Source organism: Rhamphochromis longiceps, unplaced genomic scaffold (genome assembly GCF_057381845.1).
Source record: "Rhamphochromis longiceps isolate RC_006_pf unplaced genomic scaffold, R_longiceps_female_GT1.1 unmapped_scaffold_5, whole genome shotgun sequence".
Lineage (NCBI taxonomy): Eukaryota > Metazoa > Chordata > Actinopteri > Cichliformes > Cichlidae > Rhamphochromis > Rhamphochromis longiceps.
Window position 1 is genome coordinate 843,723 of NW_028187225.1, and position 19,490 is coordinate 863,212.

At 45.6% G+C, this 19,490-nt stretch overlaps 1 protein-coding gene across 1 annotated transcript; it reads left to right on the plus strand.

Annotated features, from left to right (window-relative positions):
- Nucleotides 1-5,747: 5,747 nt before the first annotated feature.
- LOC146640573 (uncharacterized) lies at nt 5,748-12,109 on the plus strand. The gene has a single exon (XM_085400107.1). The coding sequence runs from the start codon at nt 6,999-7,001 to the stop codon at nt 9,393-9,395; it is 2,397 nt and encodes a 798-aa protein (XP_085256233.1). The 5' UTR covers nt 5,748-6,998; the 3' UTR covers nt 9,396-12,109.
- The last annotated feature ends 7,381 nt before the right edge of the window (nt 12,110-19,490 follow it).

Genomic DNA, 19,490 nt, shown 5'->3' on the forward strand with positions numbered 1-19,490 from the left:
AGCTGAGAAACAGAAAAAACTAAGAAACAGAAAAGTTCAGAAAAACAGAAGTAAGAAAGCAGAGTATAAAAGGCCCAGAGTGGCAGAACTAAACACAAAGAGCGGGTGGGCCAGCCTGAGGAAGGCCACATTGAGCCGAAACGTCGCGAAGGCCCACCGCAGTGCACTACACCCGCTTAAGGGTAATTTTTTGAACAGGGGGCACCAATACCGGTCCCAGTGATGGACCGTGCATTTAGGTTCCGGCATAGCCGGGCCTAGTCTTTCCCCACACCCTAACCAGCCTGTGCCTCCTGGGATTGGTGGTGCCCCTGCCCATTGCCTCTCTCCCTCATTCTGGGGAGCCCCCCACCCACTACCCTGTCCTAACCCTAACCCCTTTGCCCCCCTCCCCCCTCCCCTTCTAGCCCTAACCTAAGGGACCTATAAAAGCCTAAATAATGGGCAAACAAAGCCTACATAAGGAGAAAAAAAGCCAAGAAAGAGCAGAAACGAAAGGAAAGGATTTACAGGAAGGGGGTGCCATAAAAGAGAAAAAGAAAAATACAGAACATAGGACGGGATGTCTAAAGAGAAGGGGGTGCCATTTAAAACAAGTAGAAAAAGAGAAAAAGACAAAAAGTCACGTAAAAGACAGAAAAGACGGAAAGACAAGAAGTCCCGTCAGAAGAAATAAAGAGAATGAATAAAGAATAACAGAGAGAATAAAAGAACAACAGAAGGAAACGGAAAGACAGAAAGTCCCGTAAGAACAAAGAATAACAGAAAGAATAAAGAAAAACGGAAAGACAGAAAGTCCCGTAAGAATAAAAGAATAACAGAAAAGAATAAAGATAGAAAAAGGGAGAGCTAAAGCAGCCAAAGCTGAGAAACAGAAAAAACTAAGAAACAGAAAAGTTCAGAAAAACAGAAGTAAGAAAGCAGAGTATAAAAGGCCCAGAGTGGCAGAACTAAACACAAAGAGCGGGTGGGCCAGCCTGAGGAAGGCCACATTGAGCCGAAACGTCGCGAAGGCCCACCGCAGTGCACTACACCCGCTTAAGGGTAATTTTTTGAACAGGGGGCACCAATACCGGTCCCAGTGATGGACCGTGCATTTAGGTTCCGGCATAGCCGGGCCTAGTCTTTCCCCACACCCTAACCAGCCTGTGCCTCCTGGGATTGGTGGTGCCCCTGCCCATTGCCTCTCTCCCTCATTCTGGGGAGCCCCCCACCCACTACCCTGTCCTAACCCTAACCCCTTTGCCCCCCTCCCCCCTCCCCTTCTAGCCCTAACCTAAGGGACCTATAAAAGCCTAAATAATGGGCAAACAAAGCCTACATAAGGAGAAAAAAAGCCAAGAAAGAGCAGAAACGAAAGGAAAGGATTTACAGGAAGGGGGTGCCATAAAAGAGAAAAAGAAAAATACAGAACATAGGACGGGATGTCTAAAGAGAAGGGGGTGCCATTTAAAACAAGTAGAAAAAGAGAAAAAGACAAAAAGTCACGTAAAAGACAGAAAAGACGGAAAGACAAGAAGTCCCGTCAGAAGAAATAAAGAGAATGAATAAAGAATAACAGAGAGAATAAAAGAACAACAGAAGGAAACGGAAAGACAGAAAGTCCCGTAAGAACAAAGAATAACAGAAAGAATAAAGAAAAACGGAAAGACAGAAAGTCCCGTAAGAATAAAAGAATAACAGAAAAGAATAAAGATAGAAAAAGGGAGAGCTAAAGCAGCCAAAGCTGAGAAACAGAAAAAACTAAGAAACAGAAAAGTTCAGAAAAACAGAAGTAAGAAAGCAGAGTATAAAAGGCCCAGAGTGGCAGAACTAAACACAAAGAGCGGGTGGGCCAGCCTGAGGAAGGCCACATTGAGCCGAAACGTCGCGAAGGCCCACCGCAGTGCACTACACCCGCTTAAGGGTAATTTTTTGAACAGGGGGCACCAATACCGGTCCCAGTGATGGACCGTGCATTTAGGTTCCGGCATAGCCGGGCCTAGTCTTTCCCCACACCCTAACCAGCCTGTGCCTCCTGGGATTGGTGGTGCCCCTGCCCATTGCCTCTCTCCCTCATTCTGGGGAGCCCCCCACCCACTACCCTGTCCTAACCCTAACCCCTTTGCCCCCCTCCCCCCTCCCCTTCTAGCCCTAACCTAAGGGACCTATAAAAGCCTAAATAATGGGCAAACAAAGCCTACATAAGGAGAAAAAAAGCCAAGAAAGAGCAGAAACGAAAGGAAAGGATTTACAGGAAGGGGGTGCCATAAAAGAGAAAAAGAAAAATACAGAACATAGGACGGGATGTCTAAAGAGAAGGGGGTGCCATTTAAAACAAGTAGAAAAAGAGAAAAAGACAAAAAGTCACGTAAAAGACAGAAAAGACGGAAAGACAAGAAGTCCCGTCAGAAGAAATAAAGAGAATGAATAAAGAATAACAGAGAGAATAAAAGAACAACAGAAGGAAACGGAAAGACAGAAAGTCCCGTAAGAACAAAGAATAACAGAAAGAATAAAGAAAAACGGAAAGACAGAAAGTCCCGTAAGAATAAAAGAATAACAGAAAAGAATAAAGATAGAAAAAGGGAGAGCTAAAGCAGCCAAAGCTGAGAAACAGAAAAAACTAAGAAACAGAAAAGTTCAGAAAAACAGAAGTAAGAAAGCAGAGTATAAAAGGCCCAGAGTGGCAGAACTAAACACAAAGAGCGGGTGGGCCAGCCTGAGGAAGGCCACATTGAGCCGAAACGTCGCGAAGGCCCACCGCAGTGCACTACACCCGCTTAAGGGTAATTTTTTGAACAGGGGGCACCAATACCGGTCCCAGTGATGGACCGTGCATTTAGGTTCCGGCATAGCCGGGCCTAGTCTTTCCCCACACCCTAACCAGCCTGTGCCTCCTGGGATTGGTGGTGCCCCTGCCCATTGCCTCTCTCCCTCATTCTGGGGAGCCCCCCACCCACTACCCTGTCCTAACCCTAACCCCTTTGCCCCCCTCCCCCCTCCCCTTCTAGCCCTAACCTAAGGGACCTATAAAAGCCTAAATAATGGGCAAACAAAGCCTACATAAGGAGAAAAAAAGCCAAGAAAGAGCAGAAACGAAAGGAAAGGATTTACAGGAAGGGGGTGCCATAAAAGAGAAAAAGAAAAATACAGAACATAGGACGGGATGTCTAAAGAGAAGGGGGTGCCATTTAAAACAAGTAGAAAAAGAGAAAAAGACAAAAAGTCACGTAAAAGACAGAAAAGACGGAAAGACAAGAAGTCCCGTCAGAAGAAATAAAGAGAATGAATAAAGAATAACAGAGAGAATAAAAGAACAACAGAAGGAAACGGAAAGACAGAAAGTCCCGTAAGAACAAAGAATAACAGAAAGAATAAAGAAAAACGGAAAGACAGAAAGTCCCGTAAGAATAAAAGAATAACAGAAAAGAATAAAGATAGAAAAAGGGAGAGCTAAAGCAGCCAAAGCTGAGAAACAGAAAAAACTAAGAAACAGAAAAGTTCAGAAAAACAGAAGTAAGAAAGCAGAGTATAAAAGGCCCAGAGTGGCAGAACTAAACACAAAGAGCGGGTGGGCCAGCCTGAGGAAGGCCACATTGAGCCGAAACGTCGCGAAGGCCCACCGCAGTGCACTACACCCGCTTAAGGGTAATTTTTTGAACAGGGGGCACCAATACCGGTCCCAGTGATGGACCGTGCATTTAGGTTCCGGCATAGCCGGGCCTAGTCTTTCCCCACACCCTAACCAGCCTGTGCCTCCTGGGATTGGTGGTGCCCCTGCCCATTGCCTCTCTCCCTCATTCTGGGGAGCCCCCCACCCACTACCCTGTCCTAACCCTAACCCCTTTGCCCCCCTCCCCCCTCCCCTTCTAGCCCTAACCTAAGGGACCTATAAAAGCCTAAATAATGGGCAAACAAAGCCTACATAAGGAGAAAAAAAGCCAAGAAAGAGCAGAAACGAAAGGAAAGGATTTACAGGAAGGGGGTGCCATAAAAGAGAAAAAGAAAAATACAGAACATAGGACGGGATGTCTAAAGAGAAGGGGGTGCCATTTAAAACAAGTAGAAAAAGAGAAAAAGACAAAAAGTCACGTAAAAGACAGAAAAGACGGAAAGACAAGAAGTCCCGTCAGAAGAAATAAAGAGAATGAATAAAGAATAACAGAGAGAATAAAAGAACAACAGAAGGAAACGGAAAGACAGAAAGTCCCGTAAGAACAAAGAATAACAGAAAGAATAAAGAAAAACGGAAAGACAGAAAGTCCCGTAAGAATAAAAGAATAACAGAAAAGAATAAAGATAGAAAAAGGGAGAGCTAAAGCAGCCAAAGCTGAGAAACAGAAAAAACTAAGAAACAGAAAAGTTCAGAAAAACAGAAGTAAGAAAGCAGAGTATAAAAGGCCCAGAGTGGCAGAACTAAACACAAAGAGCGGGTGGGCCAGCCTGAGGAAGGCCACATTGAGCCGAAACGTCGCGAAGGCCCACCGCAGTGCACTACACCCGCTTAAGGGTAATTTTTTGAACAGGGGGCACCAATACCGGTCCCAGTGATGGACCGTGCATTTAGGTTCCGGCATAGCCGGGCCTAGTCTTTCCCCACACCCTAACCAGCCTGTGCCTCCTGGGATTGGTGGTGCCCCTGCCCATTGCCTCTCTCCCTCATTCTGGGGAGCCCCCCACCCACTACCCTGTCCTAACCCTAACCCCTTTGCCCCCCTCCCCCCTCCCCTTCTAGCCCTAACCTAAGGGACCTATAATTAACCTTAATCTGGCCCCAACCCTATTCCTTACTTTAGCCCCAACCCACGTGACAAACCCTAACCCTAACCACTTGATGTTCTGGCCTTAACCCTAATTAATTGGGTTCATAATTCATAATTAAATGTTTTTTGATTTGGCCCTAACCCTAATTACTGGATAAAAATTACTTACAATTAATTAAAAACACTCAATTCATGACTTACAAAAAAATACTACATACACAATAATAAAAAAATACAGTAGACATGGTTAAAGGTGGTTAAAAAATTGTTTCTACGATTATAAATTATTTACATGGTTAAAAAATTAAAATCTTTCTAAAAATATGTTTTTGCCAGTGAGGAGTGATTAAAAAATACATTTGTAAAAATTCTATTCGAAAAACTAAAAGCGAAAAGGTAAAAACACTAATTTGGCTTTCTAAAACTAAATTCGAACTGAAAAAAAGTGGGAGGGTATAAATAGAAGGGGATGGCACTCGCTGCTCATTTCATTCCAAGACATCGGACAGAGCAGACCTCTGAGAGCAAGCCTGTTTCCCATTTCTTTTTTTGTGTGTGCCTGGCCTGAAGAAGACCTTTACAGGTCGAAACGTTGCCACATAGGCACACAAATTTATTTCTTTGGCCTATTACATTTTGATTTCTTTTTTCTTTAATAACTAAAAGGTTTTTTTCAAAACCAATTCATTTTTTTATTTTATTTCTTTAAAAATTTAAGTTAAAAATTACATATTTAAGTTAAAGCTTTAAAAATTTACTTTAAAAATTTAATTTAATCTTTGGTAGAAAAACCAATAAAAAAACACTCGCCTCCATCCAACTCACCATGGTTGGGTGGACTTCTGACTGGACCCTGGTGCGCCATGGCGGACGCCGTGGACAATCCAGGGTCCAGGCCCCTTACCGAGGGATGGCCCGTGCACCGCCCGCCTCCAATTGGAGGAGGGGCCCAAACACTCATCCTAACCCTAACCCATATTCCCCTACCCCTGGGATGGGCCCTAAACCTAACCTCAGTAGACCCGGTGCAGAGTGTGTTTTGGGCCCTAAACCTAACCTTAATTTACTCTGCACAGGGTGGGATTTGATCCCCAGTTCCAACCTTCCCCTGCTCCTCTTTACCTCTCCTCCCTCCACCTTCTAACCCCATCCACGGGATCCCACCTTACAGCTCCTTTGAGTGAGGTTGGGGTAATCCTGGACACCCGAGATGGGAACAGGTACGGTCTGTGCATTGGAGCCCGGCCCCCTTCGGGGTCCGTGCTCCCAATTTTGATCTCCCCTAACCGGCCTGTGCCGCCTGTCCGACCACTTGGGTTCTCCGGGACCCCCACCTTACGTTGTTCCACCCTAAAAAAGGAAAAAGGGATTAATACACTTATCATTGTACAATATGACTACATTGATGTGATAGACTGCTTATCTCTGTTCTCTTATAGGAGCCAGGATAACCCTTTAACCCCTGCATGAGCTGAGGGATGTTTGAGTTCACGGATTTATTGTCTGGAACTATCAATTTACAGTGTACCATTTCCTTGTTATGTATATACCGACTGTGATTGCTCATGGAATTATTGGTACAAACTCACTTTACAGACAATATGTTGTTAGCCTGAAATGTTTCTTTGGTGGATGAGATACCACATGGAATATTGTACTGCATAATATGATATATGACTGTAAATTGCATATCTCCATATGATGAAGAGACTATTGTCAGCTGGCTTCCACACCCATATGCAAATGAAAAAAAGTTTTTTATGTGTGTGCCGCTGACATTCAATATTCCAGAGGTCCATGAAAGCAGCAGGTGTGGGTGCGACCAATCAGAACCCCGATCTCACATGGAATTTTGAACTGAACTATGTGTGGGCCACTGATTGGTGCGAAAGCGCGGTCACCCTAAGCATTGTGGGAAGTGTGGTCCGACCCACATGCAAACTGTATGGACGCTTCTTGTACAGCACGCAATCTGCACCGGACAATGATATTTGGACTTTTTTGCTTCTATTTGGACTTCTTTAATTCTGTAGCAAACCAGCCTGAAGAAGGTTTATCAAAAACCGAAACGTCGCGACTTTGGTTTGCTTTGTATGTATATATTTTCTGATTTACTTAGGTTGAGCAATAATAAAACGCTCAGTAACCATAAGTCAGTAGTACGAGTGATCCGTTAGCATAGAACCACCTAGCACTATCAGCACGGTCAAGAGTGACCACACGATACTGCTAAGGACATTAGTGGACACAACCATGCCCACATTTGCTATGGATGAACAGTGGACCGTTGTTCGGCGGCGCGGGGACCGGAGAGGAGATCGCGACTGGACGGCCAGGGCGGGCAGACGCAGATCACCCCGACAGAACATTCCTCCATCTAGGGACAGCCGGAGGACTTATGCATCGGTCGTGAGAGGTGAGCACCGCTACGGCGAACCAGATCTCTTCCACGCACCTCAGCGGAGCCGAATGAGAGAACAACCGACAACAGACCGCTACGCAGCCCGACAGGCAAGTTGGTCCGGACGGGACCGCCGATTTGAACAGATAACAGCTCGAGACAACTGGGACCAGAGAGGAGATCGCAGCTGGACGGCTGGGGCGAGCAGACGCAGATCACCCCGACGGAGCATTTCTCCACCTCGGAACAACCGGAGGACTTATGCAGCGGTCGTGAGAGGTGAGCACCGCTACGGTGATCCAGATCTCTTTCACGTACCTCAGCGGAGCCGAATGAGAGAACAACCGGCTACAGACCGCTACGCAGCCCGACAGGCAAGTTGGACCGGCCGGGACCGCCGATTTGAACAGAGAACAGCTCAGGTCAATTGGGATCAGAGAGGAGATCGCGGCTGGACAGCTGGGGCGAGCAGACGCAGATCGCCACCCGGACGGGACCGCCGATTTGCACGGAGGACAACTCAGAACAATCGGTACGTAAAACCCACCCGAACTGAACGAGCTGGACCCCCTGCTAACAAAATATTATCAGATGACCCTGATTTTTCTGCGAAGGTTCGCATTATGCACAGACTAATTAAAGCGGTGCACCACCTGAAAAATGTGGCAAGTGACAATTATCCTCCTTCTCTGAATAAAGTAGCCCACAATCTAATGACTGTAATTAAGCCAGCCATTCCCAACAAAATGACACAGACTAAGATTGAGGCAAACGCGAGGAACTGGGCTCATACAGCCATTTTGATCCTTCGAGAGCACTATACTGAGAACATTGAGAAGGAAATAAAAACACTTTCTGAGTTCCCTATACAGGATTGGGGGGGGCCATTCGAGATCGCAACTTCCTGGGCCAAGAGGAACCTGGGCCGTCGCCTGCAACCCGAATCCCTGGAGCAGGCTCGAGCAGAGATTATGGTAAAGATGGCTGAGCTCAGGGCAGCCACTATAACGGTGGAGACGACCACTGCCAGCGAACCCGTGGAACAACCACAGGAGGACGAGAGAATGAGACAACTGGACATTATTGAACCCCTTGCTGAGGTAACACAACAAACTGTTTCACACACACAACACACCCAACCTCAGATCGGGACCGGCCGCAGGATAACCGTTTCTGCACAGGTCCATGAGCCACCTGCAAAGATCATCACATCCAAAACAACGACGGCAACAATGACAGACCACGTCAGTGGAGATTGGTCACCCTCTTCTGAGAGGGAGGAGGAAAAAGAGAGCGAACCGGTACTCACCGCTCCTCCGGAGACTCCACAAGCGCCAGAACCCACTCCGGCGGAAACCACTCCGGCGGCACCGAGGGACCAGAGAGTGAAGAAAATTCTCGGCGCACTCCATGATACTCCAATCCAGGAGATATCACCTTCTCCCTCCATCCAGCCACCACAACCTGTGGAAGAGATGAACACTGAGGTGCTGGACCTCACACAGGGGGAATCCACCCCCCAAAAGACAAAGCAGGATAACGCAGCTGTAGTGGACAAGCCACAACCAGCGACTCACCTGGGCCCACGTCGCAGCAGCTTGGACAGACTGAACTCCTGTGTACAGACTCGACTCCAAATAAGAACAGCGGAGGAATCGCCTTCATCGTCTTCTCCTCCTTCACCAGCCTCATCAGAGCAGCAGGTGCGGACCCCAACGAGACATCCTAACACCCGCAAGAAACTGAAAGATTGGCATCTACACATCAAGGAGCATTGGATCATCGTCGGCGATTCCAACGTCAGCAGACTTCCTCCTTTTGCAACTGACAACCTGCAGATCGACAGTTTCCCGGGAGCCAAATGGTGGCATGCAGAGAATCTGCTGGAGAGAGCCACCACTGACACATCAGTGACAACACTGGTCCTGTCCTTTGGGATTAACAATAGATCACAAAGGGACAAAAATGTGCCAATACTGGAGCTGAAAAGGGCACTGAGAGCAGCTCGAGAAAAGTTCCCTGAAGCTGACATTTTTGTGCCTGAAATTAACTTTTCTTCTGCCCTTCCTCAGGTGGAACAGGACACATTACTGCACCTGAATGCTTTCATTACAGGTTTAAAGAACCACATCCCAGCTCTTACTCCAGACATTTTCACCACGGAAGGTGATGACATTCATTGGTCATATGGGACATCTGAAGCCATGCTACAACACTGGGAAATGTACCTAAATGGGGAATCCCCATAAGCCTATTTAACCGGGGGGGGAAAAGTGATGTAAATGTGGTAAATGTTGTAGATGGTTTTATGAACTTGTCCAAGACATTTCAGCCTTCCACTGCCCAGCGAACCCTACTAAATAGGGGCCTAACTTTTATCCCCACAAAAGGGTACAATAAAAATTTGCGATTACAGTGTAAATATGACATTCAACAGTACCATAGACGAATCAAATTGGCTGCATTTTATGGGGATAAAAATGAGACTGAACCCCAACCTTTCACTCCAAAATCAGAATGGTCTCCGTCCATTGCCCAGCTTCCACCCCAGATCGGCACCTTGATAAAAGCAGATTATGAGTATTTCCATAATCAATTTCATGTAGAACGTATTAAACCTAATTTGACAACAGAAGAAACAAGGGCCCTGACAGAACTGAAAGAAAATAAACAAATTATTATAAAACCAGCGGACAAAGGAAGCGCGGTTGTAATTCTGGACAGAGAACAGTATTTGGAGGAAGGCTATAGACAATTGAATGACAGAACATACTATTTGAAACTTAAAAAACCCATTTTTCATGACACAATACCTATGGTGGAAAAAATCATTAACAATTTACACCAAAAGAAATTCATAAACGTAAAACAAAGGAACTATTTACTGGGGTCCGCTGAACCAAGGGGAAGGCTCTTCTACATGCTGCCGAAAATCCACAAAGACCCGATAAAATGGAGTGTCCCCTTCCAGGTGCCCCCGGGAAGACCAATTGTCTCTGACTGTGACAGCGAAACTTATCACACAGCAGAGTATTTAGACTATTTTCTGAATCCTTTATCCACAAAACATGCAAGCTACATTAAAGACACATATGATTTTGTGGATAAAGTGAAACGAATAGAAGTCCCCAGTGATGCCTTTCTGTTTTCCATAGATATTGACAGCCTTTACACAAACATTGACATTGGTGAAGGCATTGACTCCATTAAGAGGGTCTTTCAAAGATACCCGAATAAGAAAAGACCGGAAAAGGAATTATTACAACTGTTAGAAATAAATCTTATAAGGAACGATTTTGAATTCAATGGTGACTTCTATCTACAGATTAAGGGGACGGCCATGGGGAAAAAGTTTGCCCCAGCATATGCGAATATCTTCATGGCAGAGTGGGAGACCTCTGCACTAGATAAGTGCATCAAAAAACCGCTGTACTACTATCGCTTTCTGGACGATATCTGGGGAGTTTGGCAGCATTCTGAGCAGGATTTTGAGGTGTTTTTGAAGACTTTAAATGACCATAATGCCTCTATCAAGCTCAAATCAACCATCAATAAAACTTCTATTGATTTTCTGGATACGACCACATTCAAGGGCCCAAATTTCCTCAATGACCACAAATTGGATATTAAAGTTTTTTTTAAACCCACAGATACACATGCCCTACTATTTAAAACCAGCTTCCACCCCAAACACACATTTGCAGGGATAATTAAATCCCAACTATTGAGGTTCCACAGAATCTGTACACAACAGACTGATTTTGGAGCGGCTGTCAAAATTCTATTTTCTGCTCTCTCCAATAGGGGGTACTGTTGGTCTTTCTTAAGGAAATGCTTTAACTCCTTCCTACATACCAAACCAGTGGATGTGTCTCCTCTACTTCCAGTGGTCATCACCTATGCTCCTTGCACCTGTAAAATGGTCAGAGTTATTAAGAACAACTTCCAGAAACTGACTCAGAATGTACAGCCACTTCAAAATTACAGGGTTATTGCAGCCTTCAGGAGACATAAAAACTTGGGCGACCTCCTCATTAGGGCCCAAATCTCACCTCTCTCTGAGCCCAGGCGCAGAACCCAGGGGCAATTTTTCCAGCACCGCAAATGGGTACGCAGTCACACCAATGGTACGGTTTTTCGATCAATGTGCAAAGGGACCCCGAAATCCAAGAACTGTGTATATTTAATTACATGTAAAAAGTGTGGAATCCAGTATGTGGGAGAAACAGGGAACACACTTTTAATTAGATTTACTCAACACAGACACAATATTACACAAAAAAAGAACACTCATACTTACCTGGTAAAGCACTTTTTACTCCATGGCTGGGCATCTGTCACAGCGACGGCAATCCAGGTGAATTCGAGGTGGACAACACAGCAGAGGAGAAGAGCGGAGAGGATCTGGATGGCCAAATTGGATACAATTTATCCAAAAGGCCTTAATGAGAAGGGATTTGGAAGGAGTTAATCCCAGAGATTGTATATAGTTACTGTATCACATTCTGATTTATTATTACTGTCTCTCATATTGTATATTTCAGCTCTTTGTAAAAATTAACTGGGGAACAGACTACCCCTGCAACTGGCCCTAATCCTAACCTTAGTGGACCCTATACAAATATTAATTCCGGCCCTAAACCTAACCTAATCCCTAATGGGACTGAATATTCCCCTACCCCTGGGATGGGCCCTAAACCTAACCTCAGTAGACCCGGTGCAGAGTGTGTTTTGGGCCCTAAACCTAACCTTAATTTACTCTGCACAGGGTGGGATTTGATCCCCAGTTCCAACCTTCCCCTGCTCCTCTTTACCTCTCCTCCCTCCACCTTCTAACCCCATCCACGGGATCCCACCTTACAGCTCCTTTGAGTGAGGTTGGGGTAATCCTGGACACCCGAGATGGGAACAGGTACGGTCTGTGCATTGGAGCCCGGCCCCCTTCGGGGTCCGTGCTCCCAATTTTGATCTCCCCTAACCCCCTAACCCCCCCCCTAACCCCTAACCCTAACCCCCCCCCCCTAACCCTAACCCTACCCTAACCCTAACCCCTAACCCTAACCCCTAACCCCTAACCCTAACCCTAAGAAATAATAAAGTAAAATAATACTTACCTGTCGCAGAACCTAAAAAAAGAAGAAAAAGTAAAGTTAAAATATACTTACCTGAAAAAACCTAAATAAAAGGAAGAGAAAGAACCTAAATAAAAAGAGTCATAATTACCGGGCCAGTCTGAAGAAGGCACAACTCAGCCGAAACGTCGCGACGGCCCCAAGACAGTTAACCCAAGATATGGGCAATTTTTGGAACACCCGGGCAGGGTCTCCACCTCCCGGCAAGAACCCTCGGCCCCCACGATGGACAGTGCCTGTCAGGCCCTTGGTGGCCTGTTTTCACCTAACCCCTAACTTTGCCCGTGCCTCGTGGGGGTGGGAGATGCCCCTGCCTGTCCCAAACCCTAACCCTAACCAGGGGGGGGTTTGAAATTCAACTTTGAACAAAAAACCTAAAAAGAAGGAAGAAAAAAACCTAAAAAAAGAAGGGAGAAGAAATAATAAAGTAAAATAATACTTACCTGTCGCAGAACCTAAAAAAAGAAGAAAAAGTAAAGTTAAAATATACTTACCTGAAAAAACCTAAATAAAAGGAAGAGAAAGAACCTAAATAAAAAGAGTCATAATTACCGGGCCAGTCTGAAGAAGGCACAACTCAGCCGAAACGTCGCGACGGCCCCAAGACAGTTAACCCAAGATATGGGCAATTTTTGGAACACCCGGGCAGGGTCTCCACCTCCCGGCAAGAACCCTCGGCCCCCACGATGGACAGTGCCTGTCAGGCCCTTGGTGGCCTGTTTTCACCTAACCCCTAACTTTGCCCGTGCCTCGTGGGGGTGGGAGATGCCCCTGCCTGTCCCAAACCCTAACCCTAACCAGGGGGGGGTTTGAAATTCAACTTTGAACAAAAAACCTAAAAAGAAGGAAGAAAAAAACCTAAAAAAAGAAGGGAGAAGAAATAATAAAGTAAAATAATACTTACCTGTCGCAGAACCTAAAAAAAGAAGAAAAAGTAAAGTTAAAATATACTTACCTGAAAAAACCTAAATAAAAGGAAGAGAAAGAACCTAAATAAAAAGAGTCATAATTACCGGGCCAGTCTGAAGAAGGCACAACTCAGCCGAAACGTCGCGACGGCCCCAAGACAGTTAACCCAAGATATGGGCAATTTTTGGAACACCCGGGCAGGGTCTCCACCTCCCGGCAAGAACCCTCGGCCCCCACGATGGACAGTGCCTGTCAGGCCCTTGGTGGCCTGTTTTCACCTAACCCCTAACTTTGCCCGTGCCTCGTGGGGGTGGGAGATGCCCCTGCCTGTCCCAAACCCTAACCCTAACCAGGGGGGGGTTTGAAATTCAACTTTGAACAAAAAACCTAAAAAGAAGGAAGAAAAAAACCTAAAAAAAGAAGGGAGAAGAAATAATAAAGTAAAATAATACTTACCTGTCGCAGAACCTAAAAAAAGAAGAAAAAGTAAAGTTAAAATATACTTACCTGAAAAAACCTAAATAAAAGGAAGAGAAAGAACCTAAATAAAAAGAGTCATAATTACCGGGCCAGTCTGAAGAAGGCACAACTCAGCCGAAACGTCGCGACGGCCCCAAGACAGTTAACCCAAGATATGGGCAATTTTTGGAACACCCGGGCAGGGTCTCCACCTCCCGGCAAGAACCCTCGGCCCCCACGATGGACAGTGCCTGTCAGGCCCTTGGTGGCCTGTTTTCACCTAACCCCTAACTTTGCCCGTGCCTCGTGGGGGTGGGAGATGCCCCTGCCTGTCCCAAACCCTAACCCTAACCAGGGGGGGGTTTGAAATTCAACTTTGAACAAAAAACCTAAAAAGAAGGAAGAAAAAAACCTAAAAAAAGAAGGGAGAAGAAATAATAAAGTAAAATAATACTTACCTGTCGCAGAACCTAAAAAAAGAAGAAAAAGTAAAGTTAAAATATACTTACCTGAAAAAACCTAAATAAAAGGAAGAGAAAGAACCTAAATAAAAAGAGTCATAATTACCGGGCCAGTCTGAAGAAGGCACAACTCAGCCGAAACGTCGCGACGGCCCCAAGACAGTTAACCCAAGATATGGGCAATTTTTGGAACACCCGGGCAGGGTCTCCACCTCCCGGCAAGAACCCTCGGCCCCCACGATGGACAGTGCCTGTCAGGCCCTTGGTGGCCTGTTTTCACCTAACCCCTAACTTTGCCCGTGCCTCGTGGGGGTGGGAGATGCCCCTGCCTGTCCCAAACCCTAACCCTAACCAGGGGGGGGTTTGAAATTCAACTTTGAACAAAAAACCTAAAAAGAAGGAAGAAAAAAACCTAAAAAAAGAAGGGAGAAGAAATAATAAAGTAAAATAATACTTACCTGTCGCAGAACCTAAAAAAAGAAGAAAAAGTAAAGTTAAAATATACTTACCTGAAAAAACCTAAATAAAAGGAAGAGAAAGAACCTAAATAAAAAGAGTCATAATTACCGGGCCAGTCTGAAGAAGGCACAACTCAGCCGAAACGTCGCGACGGCCCCAAGACAGTTAACCCAAGATATGGGCAATTTTTGGAACACCCGGGCAGGGTCTCCACCTCCCGGCAAGAACCCTCGGCCCCCACGATGGACAGTGCCTGTCAGGCCCTTGGTGGCCTGTTTTCACCTAACCCCTAACTTTGCCCGTGCCTCGTGGGGGTGGGAGATGCCCCTGCCTGTCCCAAACCCTAACCCTAACCAGGGGGGGGTTTGAAATTCAACTTTGAACAAAAAACCTAAAAAGAAGGAAGAAAAAAACCTAAAAAAAGAAGGGAGAAGAAATAATAAAGTAAAATAATACTTACCTGTCGCAGAACCTAAAAAAAGAAGAAAAAGTAAAGTTAAAATATACTTACCTGAAAAAACCTAAATAAAAGGAAGAGAAAGAACCTAAATAAAAAGAGTCATAATTACCGGGCCAGTCTGAAGAAGGCACAACTCAGCCGAAACGTCGCGACGGCCCCAAGACAGTTAACCCAAGATATGGGCAATTTTTGGAACACCCGGGCAGGGTCTCCACCTCCCGGCAAGAACCCTCGGCCCCCACGATGGACAGTGCCTGTCAGGCCCTTGGTGGCCTGTTTTCACCTAACCCCTAACTTTGCCCGTGCCTCGTGGGGGTGGGAGATGCCCCTGCCTGTCCCAAACCCTAACCCTAACCAGGGGGGGGTTTGAAATTCAACTTTGAACAAAAAACCTAAAAAGAAGGAAGAAAAAAACCTAAAAAAAGAAGGGAGAAGAAATAATAAAGTAAAATAATACTTACCTGTCGCAGAACCTAAAAAAAGAAGAAAAAGTAAAGTTAAAATATACTTACCTGAAAAAACCTAAATAAAAGGAAGAGAAAGAACCTAAATAAAAAGAGTCATAATTACCGGGCCAGTCTGAAGAAGGCACAACTCAGCCGAAACGTCGCGACGGCCCCAAGACAGTTAACCCAAGATATGGGCAATTTTTGGAACACCCGGGCAGGGTCTCCACCTCCCGGCAAGAACCCTCGGCCCCCACGATGGACAGTGCCTGTCAGGCCCTTGGTGGCCTGTTTTCACCTAACCCCTAACTTTGCCCGTGCCTCGTGGGGGTGGGAGATGCCCCTGCCTGTCCCAAACCCTAACCCTAACCAGGGGGGGGTTTGAAATTCAACTTTGAACAAAAAACCTAAAAAGAAGGAAGAAAAAAACCTAAAAAAAGAAGGGAGAAGAAATAATAAAGTAAAATAATACTTACCTGTCGCAGAACCTAAAAAAAGAAGAAAAAGTAAAGTTAAAATATACTTACCTGAAAAAACCTAAATAAAAGGAAGAGAAAGAACCTAAATAAAAAGAGTCATAATTACCGGGCCAGTCTGAAGAAGGCACAACTCAGCCGAAACGTCGCGACGGCCCCAAGACAGTTAACCCAAGATATGGGCAATTTTTGGAACACCCGGGCAGGGTCTCCACCTCCCGGCAAGAACCCTCGGCCCCCACGATGGACAGTGCCTGTCAGGCCCTTGGTGGCCTGTTTTCACCTAACCCCTAACTTTGCCCGTGCCTCGTGGGGGTGGGAGATGCCCCTGCCTGTCCCAAACCCTAACCCTAACCAGGGGGGGGTTTGAAATTCAACTTTGAACAAAAAACCTAAAAAGAAGGAAGAAAAAAACCTAAAAAAAGAAGGGAGAAGAAATAATAAAGTAAAATAATACTTACCTGTCGCAGAACCTAAAAAAAGAAGAAAAAGTAAAGTTAAAATATACTTACCTGAAAAAACCTAAATAAAAGGAAGAGAAAGAACCTAAATAAAAAGAGTCATAATTACCGGGCCAGTCTGAAGAAGGCACAACTCAGCCGAAACGTCGCGACGGCCCCAAGACAGTTAACCCAAGATATGGGCAATTTTTGGAACACCCGGGCAGGGTCTCCACCTCCCGGCAAGAACCCTCGGCCCCCACGATGGACAGTGCCTGTCAGGCCCTTGGTGGCCTGTTTTCACCTAACCCCTAACTTTGCCCGTGCCTCGTGGGGGTGGGAGATGCCCCTGCCTGTCCCAAACCCTAACCCTAACCAGGGGGGGGTTTGAAATTCAACTTTGAACAAAAAACCTAAAAAGAAGGAAGAAAAAAACCTAAAAAAAGAAGGGAGAAGAAATAATAAAGTAAAATAATACTTACCTGTCGCAGAACCTAAAAAAAGAAGAAAAAGTAAAGTTAAAATATACTTACCTGAAAAAACCTAAATAAAAGGAAGAGAAAGAACCTAAATAAAAAGAGTCATAATTACCGGGCCAGTCTGAAGAAGGCACAACTCAGCCGAAACGTCGCGACGGCCCCAAGACAGTTAACCCAAGATATGGGCAATTTTTGGAACACCCGGGCAGGGTCTCCACCTCCCGGCAAGAACCCTCGGCCCCCACGATGGACAGTGCCTGTCAGGCCCTTGGTGGCCTGTTTTCACCTAACCCCTAACTTTGCCCGTGCCTCGTGGGGGTGGGAGATGCCCCTGCCTGTCCCAAACCCTAACCCTAACCAGGGGGGGGTTTGAAATTCAACTTTGAACAAAAAACCTAAAAAGAAGGAAGAAAAAAACCTAAAAAAAGAAGGGAGAAGAAATAATAAAGTAAAATAATACTTACCTGTCGCAGAACCTAAAAAAAGAAGAAAAAGTAAAGTTAAAATATACTTACCTGAAAAAACCTAAATAAAAGGAAGAGAAAGAACCTAAATAAAAAGAGTCATAATTACCGGGCCAGTCTGAAGAAGGCACAACTCAGCCGAAACGTCGCGACGGCCCCAAGACAGTTAACCCAAGATATGGGCAATTTTTGGAACACCCGGGCAGGGTCTCCACCTCCCGGCAAGAACCCTCGGCCCCCACGATGGACAGTGCCTGTCAGGCCCTTGGTGGCCTGTTTTCACCTAACCCCTAACTTTGCCCGTGCCTCGTGGGGGTGGGAGATGCCCCTGCCTGTCCCAAACCCTAACCCTAACCAGGGGGGGGTTTGAAATTCAACTTTGAACAAAAAACCTAAAAAGAAGGAAGAAAAAAACCTAAAAAAAGAAGGGAGAAGAAATAATAAAGTAAAATAATACTTACCTGTCGCAGAACCTAAAAAAAGAAGAAAAAGTAAAGTTAAAATATACTTACCTGAAAAAACCTAAATAAAAGGAAGAGAAAGAACCTAAATAAAAAGAGTCATAATTACCGGGCCAGTCTGAAGAAGGCACAACTCAGCCGAAACGTCGCGACGGCCCCAAGACAGTTAACCCAAGATATGGGCAATTTTTGGAACACCCGGGCAGGGTCTCCACCTCCCGGCAAGAACCCTCGGCCCCCACGATGGACAGTGCCTGTCAGGCCCTTGGTGGCCTGTTTTCACCTAACCCCTAACTTTGCCCGTGCCTCGTGGGGGTGGGAGATGCCCCTGCCTGTCCCAAACCCTAACCCTAACCAGGGGGGGGTTTGAAATTCAACTTTGAACAAAAAACCTAAAAAGAAGGAAGAAAAAAACCTAAAAAAAGAAGGGAGAAGAAATAATAAAGTAAAATAATACTTACCTGTCGCAGAACCTAAAAAAAGAAGAAAAAGTAAAGTTAAAATATACTTACCTGAAAAAACCTAAATAAAAGGAAGAGAAAGAACCTAAATAAAAAGAGTCATAATTACCGGGCCAGTCTGAAGAAGGCACAACTCAGCCGAAACGTCGCGACGGCCCCAAGACAGTTAACCCAAGATATGGGCAATTTTTGGAACACCCGGGCAGGGTCTCCACCTCCCGGCAAGAACCCTCGGCCCCCACGATGGACAGTGCCTGTCAGGCCCTTGGTGGCCTGTTTTCACCTAACCCCTAACTTTGCCCGTGCCTCGTGGGGGTGGGAGATGCCCCTGCCTGTCCCAAACCCTAACCCTAACCAGGGGGGGGTTTGAAATTCAACTTTGAACAAAAAACCTAAAAAGAAGGAAGAAAAAAACCTAAAAAAAGAAGGGAGAAGAAATAATAAAGTAAAATAATACTTACCTGTCGCAGAACCTAAAAAAAGAAGAAAAAGTAAAGTTAAAATATACTTACCTGAAAAAACCTAAATAAAAGGAAGAGAAAGAACCTAAATAAAAAGAGTCATAATTACCGGGCCAGTCTGAAGAAGGCACAACTCAGCCGAAACGTCGCGACGGCCCCAAGACAGTTAACCCAAGATATGGGCAATTTTTGGAACACCCGGGCAGGGTCTCCACCTCCCGGCAAGAACCCTCGGCCCCCACGATGGACAGTGCCTGTCAGGCCCTTGGTGGCCTGTTTTCACCTAACCCCTAACTTTGCCCGTGCCTCGTGGGGGTGGGAGATGCCCCTGCCTGTCCCAAACCCTAACCCTAACCAGGGGGGGGTTTGAAATTCAACTTTGAACAAAAAACCTAAAAAGAAGGAAGAAAAAAACCTAAAAAAAGAAGGGAGAAGAAATAATAAAGTAAAATAATACTTACCTGTCGCAGAACCTAAAAAAAGAAGAAAAAGTAAAGTTAAAATATACTTACCTGAAAAAACCTAAATAAAAGGAAGAGAAAGAACCTAAATAAAAAGAGTCATAATTACCGGGCCAGTCTGAAGAAGGCACAACTCAGCCGAAACGTCGCGACGGCCCCAAGACAGTTAACCCAAGATATGGGCAATTTTTGGAACACCCGGGCAGGGTCTCCACCTCCCGGCAAGAACCCTCGGCCCCCACGATGGACAGTGCCTGTCAGGCCCTTGGTGGCCTGTTTTCACCTAACCCCTAACTTTGCCCGTGCCTCGTGGGG

Bases quoted from the DNA above. Each gene is read 5' to 3' on its own strand.
- LOC146640573 (XM_085400107.1), top strand. From the start codon at position 6,999: ATGCCCACATTTGCTATGGATGAACAGTGGACCGTTGTTCGGCGGCGC.